Genomic DNA, 12,690 nt, shown 5'->3' on the forward strand with positions numbered 1-12,690 from the left:
AAGAAAGGATAGATCAAGGTCCTTCTCAGTTTCTTTCTCAATGTTTAGAGGAATGTGGGGTAGGTCTTTACTCATTAACTTTTATAAGTCAGGCTGTGACTGTCTGTAGGTTTTCCAATTAGTGGCTGTATTAGCAGTTCTTTTGATTTGATTTTATTTTCATAGGAGTTTTTTATTTACAGCTGAACTACTGTTAACAAAAGTATTCTATAACATTTGGTCATAACCTAGAAGGTGTGGGTTTGAACCATACCTAAGAAGGCCAGTGCTACCCAGGCAGGTAGCTGAGTTTAGAATATGTTACTTTAGCCAGCTGCACTCCTCTGCTGCTTGATACTGATTCAGTTGCATCTCTTGGGTTTCATTGTCAACAGGTACGGCTACACAGCGCAGCTACAGAACATGGCATGGATATTCTTATGTGGTCTTCTAGTAGAAATGAAGAAAACAAGTGGATGTATGCAAATGTAGTCCTCTCCAGTAACATCCCTTTCAGAGTTGCCTTTGAAGCTGAAGTGGGGTGGAGTCAACCCACAGAATTTGCTCTTGATGATATTTCTTTCACCCCTGAATGCGTTTATGGAGGTATGATGTGAAATAAAGATATAAAATACATGTTTACTTTTCAGAGGGCAGAAGAAAATTGTGGCATTTCATGTTTTAATGTATATCACAGTTAAAAAAAATCTGTATTTTTTCTTTTGAAATTATTGCAATACAGCTATGGGTTTACTTCATTCAAAAAATGTAGAAAATAAATGGGCACAGCGCAGTCATGCAAAGAAGTATGTGGTTTTCAAAGGAAAAAGAATTTATAAGGAAAGAAAGATCAAATTTATCAACTATGACCCTCATGGCCAAATTTTAACTACTGCATTTTTCTCTAAAAGAAAGGACACATTACACCTATCAGAGTGATTCCTATCTGTTTGATGGCTGAGTGCTTTATCTAAATATTTGCACAGGGATTATGGAAGACAGTTTTGTGTTATAATTAGCATTTGAACATGTGAGTAATTACAGAAACTCAGAATATTACTTTCATTGAGGGCCTCTTAGTGTTTTTTATGAACCATACTTGAGAGGGATCACCCAACTATTGGTTTTCTGCTTTGTGAAAATAGTCAGAAAAGGCCTTAATTTGGGATGGAAGAATATCAAAGGGATTATGAGTGATTTCAAAAAGTTCAAAGAGATTATGAGTATCAAAGTGGCTCACAATTATTTAAAAAAGAAATATGTTTAGATTTTTTTTTCTCGCATAAAATCTCTCAGCAGTATAGCAAATTTATCTCAGTGTCAGTCTGAGAATTTACAGTCTCACTTGGGCTACACAAGCTAAGTGACTTGAACTGTGTAAATTAAAAACAAAACATCATATTTATTTGGTGAGAAAGGCAGTGGTTTACCATAACACATGCTACAGTATCAAAATTAAAAATATTTTCAAATACAGATTCTGATATGAATATCATAATTCCTTATTTTGACGAGTCAAGAGGGGAAGAAAACCAAAGAAAGGGAAAATCTTTTGTGTAGACTTTCATTCATAAGAAACAAGTAGGAATTATTATGATTAAATGAATGCTAATGTGAATGTTATAAAAATGTTTTTGAATAACATTTCTTTCTATTTATACAGCTCTTTTGTTCAGATAGGATAGTCTGTGTATTAATTAGTTGTCATGTTGCTCAAGAAACTTTTATTTTTGTTGTTAGTTTGTTTTGCGTCAGTTTGAGTGTTAAGGAGTTTGTTTCCAGGTTTGTTAGGGGTTTTTTTTGCAGGGGGGGGAGGGTATTATTTGTTGTTTTTATTGTGATGACTAAGCAGTTCCTTGGAGAATTAACCACATGCCAATTAAGGCTTAACGTGAAATAATATGTTCACACAGGTGGTACTTGCTCAGTAGCAAGCTGAATAAAAAGGTTTGTTTGTTTTCTTTGAATGATACCACCAATAGGCTCAGGCAAATACTGTTCTGGAATGTCTTCAGTGAGCTGCAGACTATGTACATAAACTGGTGCTTGTTCTACCCTTATTCGGTAATCATGGTAATCAAAATAACCTTTGTTAACCATACCAAAGAATTACTTTGGCAGCTTTATGCATAATGTGGCATAATAGAAAGAGAAATTTTCAAATTATATATTTTAAGTACCTGTAATTAACTGGAAAATGCAGGTATGTATTCAACAATGCATACAAATCAATTTTCCAGTTTTAATAGAACTTATACTTTGTCAGTTAATTATGAACGAGCATGAATACAAAGGATAAAAGTTTGCATGGAAAGTATAATAATAGTGTATATATAGTGTAAATATAGTGTAAATAATAATAGCTATAGAAATGAGGTAATTTTTGTGGAGCAACATCTTCTAATCACTTTATTTTTCTCCAGAGATTTTCATTATAGAATACTTCAAAGTGTCTATCACCATTTCTGTCTTACAAATATGGTCTACCATAAGGAATGCCTTAAGCAAATTTTGTAGACTTATACTGTTTACTTTTGTATAGTTTGTTGGCCAAGTAAAAAATTCATACTTTATCTACATGCAACCACTTAAAAACAAATCAGACAGTCTTAGGTGGTCATCTAGGCCCTTCACCCAGCTGTAGAAGGGGCAGACATCTTTAGGAATCAACTTATTCCTTTCTATGGCAAACTGGCAATCTGCCTATAATTAGTTCGTACAAGCTGCAGTACTTACAAGATGGAAATGGCGGTTTATCTTGCTCTGTTCTGTATTATATTATTATCATTTCATCTGAAAAAGAAAAGACTTTTCCTTGAACATCTTACATGTTTAACTTAAAGGCAGAATAATTGTCTGCATTTTTGCATGCTTGTATGCTGCAGACAATTTCTATGTATTTTTTGATGGTGATTTCTAGAGGTATAGGAAGGCTTTGTACATTAATTCTCTACAAAACATTGATCTTTATAAGTCTATTCTTTATGCTTTTTCAAGAGTGGCATAAAATACACTACCCTAAAAGAAGCCTAGGCAAATATTTTGGTATGGCCAATAACGGATACCCAAGGAAACATATCAGAATGAAAGAAGAACATGACAAATTCTGCCTTCCCAATCTGAATCAATTTGATTCAAAGAATTTTTGAAGTTTTGAAGGCCATGCTTTCACATATCTTTCAACTTATTTTTCTTCTATGAATTAGCCAGTTCTTTCCGAATATGCACAAACCTTAAGTTGTTGGAAAATAATGTATTTGTTATTGAAAAAACATCAATTAGCAAACCTTGGTTGTAGGAGGTCTTTTTCATGCTTTTTAATCCCTATCACATTGCATCCCTCTCCCATGCTCTGCTATAGATCATCTTACACTCAATTAAATCCATTACTTGGAATTAGAGTACAGAGTATTCTAACCTTACCACTATTTTTTTTTCATACCTCTATTTGTAACCTCTACCTTGCATTAAATGTGTCATCCTAGATTCATCCTCAGTCCTGATGCTTCCACACTTTCATATTCTACTCATCAACCTCCTGTTCGTCACTTAATTGGGCATCCAATTTCAGGCATCCTATTTTAGGATTTTCCACACAGTTTTTGCCTCCACCAACCACTTCACAGTTTTATGTGCACCCTGACAATTCTGCTAGTTTCTTCTATCGTCTATGTCATTCATCTCCCTCCCTCAGTTTTATAGACTTACTGTTGTCCCAGGTATGTATTTCTCAAAAAAAATAAATACAATTGTCTAATGGAAGGCAATTTCCTAATGAGTCTGTGAATTGATACATAATATCCTCTCCAGACAAAAAAAAAGCTGTCCAGGTAGATCAGATCTGTCCTTGCGAAGAGGCAAGAGAACCACACAAACTGTGTATAATAAACCACAGCAGTTCAGGAGGGAAAACCTAACTCTAATGGTTTAATATTGGTGGTGACAAAAAGCAGTTACTTTGAAGTAGGTGCTATTTTTTACTAATAATTGTTGCTGAGTAACTGCTTAAAAATTCAGATGGTAAAATTTGAAGATATTACCTTCAAATAATATAAAATCACCACCTGTAGATACTTAAGCAAGAACATTTTCCTTTAACAGAAATGGTGGGAAAGTTTACCTACTCCAGTGTCAGTCCTGCTTTGATTTTTGCTTGTCACGTTCATTCAAAGACCTAACTCCAAGAAAAGAGTATTACCTGCAGTACAGGTTTTGTGTGATGTTCTCCCTTTCAGGAGATTGCTTTGCTGCTGCAGATCTTTTTTTTTTCTCTCTCTCTATTATTATTTTGCCCTTGTATTTAATTATTTTGGGTTTCCTGAGGCAACATGTTCTAAATAGAAGCAATGGTAATTTAGCTGGTTGGGAGCTCTAAGCAATAAAGCATTACCAGTAGCTCTAATTCAGCTGTGGTTTTTATTTGTTTTTAAGTAGTCAGCCCTCATTAGCCTTGAGAGTTCCTACAGATCCAAGAATGTTTCTGAACATTTAAATAAAGTGTGACCAAGCTAGTCTCTGGCCTACTGCAGAAGTATCTTCAAGCTGATGCTGATGCACACAGAGCGCTTGCAGCACTGTCTGTCAGTGGCACAAGATCTAGCTGAATTCTAACATCCAAACTTTATTCTGCTTATGTAAATCAGAATACTATGTTTCATCACTCATTCATTATTGTGAAGAAATAAACTGGATGGGCAAAGTCTGTGTAATTTAAATAATGATGTATTAGTTACATAGCAGTTTTATGCATTGCAAGAGTATCCTCAAGAAACAAATTAATAGTAAATATATTTTGTGATCTCTTCCAAAGATCACTCCAGCAAAATCTTTGTGCTTGTGGAGATCTTCTGCTGTAAAAAGGTAAATATTAGTACAAGGTCAGCACTAACTGCTGCTCCAGCCCCTTGATGCAGTGAATATACCTGCTAGACACTCTTTCGCAACAGCTCTTTGTGAACTTATACTTTCAAATAGTACTGCTGTAAGTAATTGCTTTATGTTTCAGTTTATTCAAAAAGAATAGTGCTGACACTTTACAATGAATATTTTGGCTGCATCTTGCATATAAACAGGAGTGCAATCATGCAGTGCTGTAGGTTCTAAAGTCCACCTTTCCTTATTCTGTAATTTTTCATTTCTTTTTTTAGTGTATGTTTGCTTTCATAGCTTCCTACCCGCTGCTGCTCAGTGCTATGAAGCATTTTCCTTCTTTTCTGTTTTGTGAAATACTCTTAATACTTTATCAATACATGAGAAAGGACTGCCAGTGTTACAAGTTCCTCCCCGCTCTCTACTGCATCTTCACTTTCACCTGGAAGATTTGTCTGCAGCAGAAAATATCATTATAGAAGGATTCATTGGAGATAAAAGGGTAACTCACATACTGTAAAACACTCAGCATAGAGAGGACATATTGTCTCTAACACTGTGTCACTTGGTCATGATGGAATTGCACAAATCTCAGTGCTATGTCCCAGACTGCTGTGGGTTGTTGTTTATTTTTTTGGCTAACGTTGTCATAGTTCTTGACTTCACCACACAGGTTACCAATAAATGGGTCAGATTTGCCTTTTATGTACTGAAGTACAGTAAACACTTTAGCGGTTGCGGGCAGCTTTCATTTAGGTGAAAAGTTTGCTTTGACATGCTGTAACTCATCAGAGTCCTCCCTTTGCTTTGTAACAAAACACAAACTAGGCCTGTTGTAAAGATTTGAAATAATCCTTACATTGAGCAAGCTTTTACTTGTTGCGATGAACCAAATAGAAAAAGCAAATCAGAATCTGTGAATCACAACACTGGATTTAGCTCTACATTCAAGTCCAAGCCAACTAGTACTGTGAAGGCATTTTTTTAAAAAGCACACACAAAAGCTTCCCACTACCCTAAAACCTAATATCCTCCAGAAACCAAATCCTCAATGTCTTTGAGCCTTCATAAGAAAGTCATGACAGACAGCTAGATCCACCCCTATAGATCATCTTTCATAACTTTTTAGAAGAGCTGATATTGCAAAGAAGTGCTGAAACAAAGGAAATTGCATTTCAATCACAAAATTTAGGATACAGTCCGAACTTCAAGTCAGCCATCGTAAGTAAAGAAAAGGTGGATTATATGCTGATGTTCATATGAATCTAGGCTTATATTCATGAACACGAAAGCTGTTCAGTGTATTCTCATTTAGGTCTTGAATTGTATAATTTTTTTTTTAAATCTTAGTGATTCAATCTTCTGTCTGGTGAGCAGGATTTCTTCAAAACTTTTCTATATTGTATTTTCAAATCTCACAACAGATGTATATATGACAGACCCAATCCCGAAGTTCCTTCAGAGCAAACCGGTTTCCATTGACCTTCCAACTGTAGCAGAATTACACCTTGTCTAATATTAATATGCAATATCATACCAAAAATATATGATAGGTGCAGGTTCAGTCACCAGGCTGAGAAGTGTTCCAAAGGGCCAGAATTGTATGCCATTCTTTTTTTCCAAAGTGGAAGGAAATGAACTTCATTACTGACATCTTCTAATACAAACTGTCTCAGATGAGTATTTATAATTAAACCAGCAGAATTAAGTTGTTTCTAAGACTTTTTAATTGAAATAGCTTGGTAAAAGAATATTTACTATAAACACTATTTCCATATATCATAAATAGCATAAAGAAAGAAAGAATAAAAAAGAAAATCTATATAGATAAGAAGCTAATGGTCTCTGGTCGAGGTTATAAAAATTAACCATTAGTCTGAGCTGCTATAATTTTAGGTGCTATATGGTATCTTGTAGGCGTCTAATTTTCAGAAAATGGTTAGTAACCATTCTTCAGAAGTCACTCCCTTTGTGATTTCAGATTAGAAACCACAGAGCAAAGGTGCATATGCCTGGAAATGTTAATTCATAAAGACTTGGCTAGTTATTTATTTCTCATAATATATATTGAGGACTGATTTATCTCTGCTTCGTAGAATACACTCTTTGACTCCTGATTGTCTAGAAACCTTTCCTGCTTTTACTGCCACAGACATCCCTTTGCTTCACATCAAGACCTATGTGTTTATATACAATGAGGTAATCTTGAACCACATTATTGAATACTATTTTACCCAGGGCACACTCTGCTTTTTCCAATGCAGAGAAATCCCTGATGAGACATAATTGAATATTTTGGTTTCTTCATATACATTATTCAGATACACCTTTGAATGTAGTATTGTTTTTCTTTATGAAGAATTTTTCTATTATGGGCAAACTAGTTAAATATCCAAACAGCCAAGACGCTATCCATTTGCAGATAATTTTGTATGTTCCCTGGCACTTTTAGTAGATGCTATTTCACTGAATCTTATAAGAACAGCCTAAATGACACCTGTAACTAATTAAGAAACAGCAACACAGAAAGTACAGTGGTTGTTATATGTCTTATTTGTGCAAAAAAATAGCCTGGTGGCTCAGAGACTGTCTTGCTGAAGGGTGTGCATGAGCGTGTCCATGCATTCAGACATATGAAGCAATAGTGAGAAAATTCTACAGTGGAAGAGGACTCATCTGACAAAGGCTTAGATGAAGTCAGTGATCCATCTCTGAAACTCCCAGAGCCTGAATGCAGGAGATATTGAAAGTTGCTAATACTACAGTGTTAGGTCACAGGGAAAAACTCTGTACAGAAGACTTAACTTCTGTTTTCTTTAAGATGCAGAGTCAGGGGAATCACTGTTAGCTTGTCCACTCATGCTTGCAGTGAAGCAGAAATCTCTGGCAGTTTGAGAGGTTAGGGCAAGAGATGATTCAGGGGGAGCTGCTGGGGGAGGCTGCCTGTGAAAACAAAGGGGAAGAGTAAGGCAGTATTAATGGTAATAGAGGACTGGGGATACCAGGGATATTTGTGATTAGTTTCTTTAGTTAATTAGTTTCTCCCTAAAGCCAATCCAAATATGGTTTAGGTTCTATTTGCTTGGATGAGATAAGGTATTTCTACTTTTTTACATAAAAGAATTACAATCCAGAGCATAGTGCCTTTAAAAACTCCTTCAGCATGTTTCAGTATCTTCCAGTGCATAGACCTAGTTGGCGGTTAAGCCACAATTTTTTGTGGATTTGACAGACAAGGAAACTGAGAATAATTTTAGGATAACATAGTTATACTATATAAACAGCTATATTTAGTGGCAAGTACCGAATACAATCATACCATGCACATTTAAATAAATAGATATATGTGTCCAAATATTTCTGTTTCTCTCTGCCTTCTCATACTTACACAGGATACTGGAATCTTCTGATTCAACCTAGGTACCTTTTGGGAAATTAAAAAATCTTTTGATTTATTAATAGTGTATTGAAATAGTTTCATTAATATTGAACCTCCAATACCCATCTGTTTACACCAAAAAAAAGCCAAGCAAGCTTCAAATCACAGAGATAATATTTTGCTTTGCTAAGTTTGTTCATAACATCAACATATTTCCTTGGAGGGATGGGGAGCAATCTTTTTTGGAATGGAATAATTTCATGATGTTATCTTAGAAAGAATAAAATTCTCAGATTCTTCATTATGTAAAACTTATCTGTCTCCTCAATAAGAGTAAATCACAAACTTCGATTTATCTTGGAAATTATATGAGTTTTACCATATTTTCTTTTCAGGGCTTGTCTCAGCTGATGATAAATTTGTGCCTGTAGAAGCTACCTTTCTTTAGAAGTTGAGAAATAGAATATTTAACATAGTAGTGTGTTCCCACCCCACCTATGAAAATCTGCTTATTCCAAGAAACTGCTTTTTTTCCACTCTAAACCTGTCCTGTAATCCAGCCCACCTCATTTTGTTGGAAACTAGAGCTTCCCAGCTTCACCAGTTCTTCATTGCTCCTAATAAATAAACAAATAAATACATCCATTACAAGAGCAGGCATAGCTAGCAATTCCTGTACTGTTCCTGACAGAAATATGGCGAATATTGCCATATTGCTGTTGCAGGTAGTCAGTGTGTTTTGGAGATAAGTGGTAGTTCTCTGAGTGGAAATTATAAATTACAGTTTGATTTTACTGGCAATAAACCTGTCTCTTTTTTTTCCCATTATGTTTGTATATTAGCAAACTGTGATAATTTAAAATAAATTCTGCACAATTCTGCACAGGTATATGAAACTCTGAAGTCATTGGGCCAAGTTCTGATTTTGTTAATGCTGGTTTTGTAACAGGGTCTCTAGGATTCTCTTCAGCACCCTGTCCTATTATTTTGTGTTTTCACAAAAGGAAGAGAATTAAAGATTCAATTTGCCAGACTTGATTTCTCCCTTTTTGTTTTTTTACAGGCTTTGAAATTAACATTTTATTTTCCAGGAGAAACTTTATTGGAACTGATAAAGGCTCATGGGCAGATTGTTAAAGTATTTGAAAGGCTTCAGTCTGGTTAATTTTTTTTCAGTCTGGTTATTTTTTTTTTAACAAGGTTATTTCCTTGGCACCTTGAATGGGCTGATTTCATGCCCTGAACCAATGTTTACTGAAGTGAAAATGAGGACTGCCACTTACTTCAACTTGATTAATGCATTGAATTGGGCCTGCAATTAATTTATACTCTTGTCTAATGGGAACTGTTGGAGGGTGTTATTTTTGGCCTCTTTTAGCTACAGCTAATAGATTCACTGGTTTTATCAGATTTAGTAGGCAAATTACTTATGCAAATATAACAGGATGTTAGTTTTCAAGGGTCTGATGCAGGACCCATTAAAATCAATGAGTTGCCCCGTTTACCTAAATGGGCTTTAGAGCAAGTTCTGATACAACTGAGTTAATGCTGCATAATAGCATGGGGTAACTTTATTTCATGCTTTCTGGTGTTGACTGTAATGCCAGTGTCTACAGGTCTTAATTAGAATTTACTGTTACAAGTGATACATAGATATAAATGGGGACCTACTCTGCCCCAGAAATCTTGGTATCTGTACAAGAAAGACAGAAAAGAGGTGGATATCATGAAGGTGTTTTTCATTCAAATTAAGTGTGTGTGTTTCTTGCTGTGCTAATATCTGTGTAATACAAACACATATTTTTATTAGCATTTGGGTAATAGCAGTTCTGAGGTTTCCTGTGACTGAATCCCAACAATTGATGGGCAAAAGCTTTGCAGTGCTGATCTGTGAAGTTTGCCATACAGTCAGGAAACAGGGTCAGTACACTCCATGGATGACAAAGACAGTAGTACAACAAAGCATATATATATAGAAAAACTTCATCACACAGTAAGCCTTTAACAAATCCCTGTTCCATAAATATGTAATTATGTCCTTGATGATGAGTGCTTCTTGACTTACTGTAAATGCTCCTTAGTCCCAAATCATCAGCTCACAAGCTCTATTTAGCATAAAAGATGATTTGATGGTTGTACATTGAAATAAAAATGTATCTAAAGGTACCCATTTTATCTGACAAGAATGAAGTACAGATATATTCAGCTGTAGTTATTACAGTTCATGAAGCAGTACATGCCAAATTTGGTTTGCCTTACCCCCTGGTCTGAGTTTTGCTTTTTTGTATCTCTCTCAACTACCTAACTTCTCTCCAAAGTGTGAGGGTGTTCATAGGCACTTCTTGGTCTTTAGGTCGTAACACACCCAGCACAGCTGTGTAAGAAGGTTTCACAAAGGCTTAGGACAAAATTTAAATGTAATTTTTAGGACCTAATTAAAATGACTTTTTTATTATGTACAAGTAGATGTTATATGTGCATTTTAAAACCCTTTCTTTCATTTTGTGTATTTGCCATATGCAAGGTAAAATAAAACACTGAGCGCAAAATAAAATAAATAAGGATATGTCCTCAGCTTTCTACTTAAAAAGTCATGATTATTTAGCTATAATGGAACACTAACAATTTGCTGTTCTTTTTCATGCAGATCTAAATACAGACTTGGTATTCTGTGAGCAGAGGTTATTTTCTCTGAAATTATTTTCGATTAGTTTGCTTTCTATCTGTGTGCCAATACTGAATGTATTCCTGAGGTTCTCCAGTCCCGCTGTTCAGTGATCATGCATTAATACAGAAAGCTAAGCTTTTATACTGTGCTCCTTAGAACACGTTATTTTCAGTAGATTTATCTCCAAGTCTTTAAACAAAGTCTTTTTTTTAAAAAAGCAAACTGTACAATATGTCCTCCACTCCTGATATGTGGTCTCAAAATGAGAGCCACACAACGCTCAGAAGAAGATGATTTCTGGGTTGGGAACATCTTTTCTTCATCTGGCAAAAGGCGCAGGAAACATTTTATTGCATGCCAGTATTAGGCAATTATTGAATCTGATGACTTCAAGTGTAATTGCTCTAATGGCCCACAAATAGATAATTCAATTTGCATTGAAAAAACCCAGCTGTTTATATAGCCTTCATACATATCTAAAAAAGTGGATATAAGATTCATGTAAATGCATAAGTTTAAAGTTAGTTTCTACAGCTGAGTCAAGTGAGCATGCCACTGTATAACTTGGCATAATGGAAGGTATTTATGATGCGTCTTTTGTTAGTGCCAGCTCATATTTCACTTCAAACTACATTGCAATGTTAACATTTCAGTTTATTTCTTCCCAGTGGCAGGAAAACAGAATTAATATTGTCATCCTGTAGAAAGAAACATTAGTAGCAGACACTGCAATGGTGAGCTTAATATAAATAATTACATAGACAGTAGCTTTGAATGAAAGTAGTTTGTTTTGCATTAATATGTTGCTTGAGATTTCAGCTGAAATTAATTAATGATTTTCTATATTTGCATATTCCTAATTAGTTGGTTTTAAATGTTATCTATATACAAATTAATGTTTTATAAATTTTCAACATTTGTACCAGGCACATTTAATATATAATTAAGAAAATTATTTATAACTTACTTTATATTCAAGAAAAGAAAAAAGAACTGTGGAGTACAGTCATGATGTTATATAGAATATCATCCAGAGCACAGTTTTCCTATTGCATCTGAAACCAAAGATATGTGAAATAATTAATGCTTAGTGTGAGTTAATAAACAAGGTGATATTATGTTCTTTGAGGAATATTCTAATCTTATTTATTGTTCTGATCTAAAATGCTTTTGCTGATTTCAGGGTATCACTTTGGATTTTTATTAATGTACTGAAAACATAAAGCAGACCTCAGCAATGCCACTGGTTAACCTTATCCCTAATTTAACCTCTAGCACAAATTGGAGACATCTTCATTGCTCTCAGTGAATATTTCACACTCTGAAATCATTGGTATGCAAGTCAGGAAGAACTTCTTTCTATACATTATTTTCTAACATCAACAAGAAATAATGATAGAAAATACTAATTATAAAATATTAATCCCCCATTCAATAAAGCATTTGAGCATTTGCCTAACTACTGAATTTAGTATGGGGTCGTTTACACACATAAGCACTTTTTATGATTGGGACTCTATGGCTAAACTGATCAGTGCTGTAGAAGGCTGAATATAGTATAACATTCACGACAAGATTCACAACAAACAATATATTCAAAAAGTATTAAGTTTAGGTTTTCACTTTTCAAAGCAATTTAGGTAAAAACCTGTTAGCAAGCATATTATGAACAGGACCAGGTACAAGGAATTAAACTGAGTCAAAAACATTCACAAATGTACTGTAAATGCAATTTTTCCTGGAACATCAAGTGACCATAGAAAAGTCAAATGTATTGGAACTGTGTGGGGTTAAT

At 34.6% G+C, this 12,690-nt stretch overlaps 1 protein-coding gene across 1 annotated transcript in view; it reads left to right on the forward strand.

Moving 5' to 3' along the window:
- Window positions 1–12,690, forward strand: part of MALRD1 (MAM and LDL receptor class A domain containing 1) — a 253,534-nt gene that overhangs the window by 178,139 nt on the left and 62,705 nt on the right. The window contains exon 33 of the mRNA XM_065666535.1: window positions 375–585. Coding sequence (XP_065522607.1) covers window positions 375–585 — 211 coding nt within the window. The remainder of the gene's footprint in view (window positions 1–374; window positions 586–12,690) is intronic.

The sequence above is a fragment of the Lathamus discolor genome, chromosome 2, assembly GCF_037157495.1.
Source record: "Lathamus discolor isolate bLatDis1 chromosome 2, bLatDis1.hap1, whole genome shotgun sequence".
Taxonomy (NCBI): domain Eukaryota; kingdom Metazoa; phylum Chordata; class Aves; order Psittaciformes; family Psittacidae; genus Lathamus; species Lathamus discolor.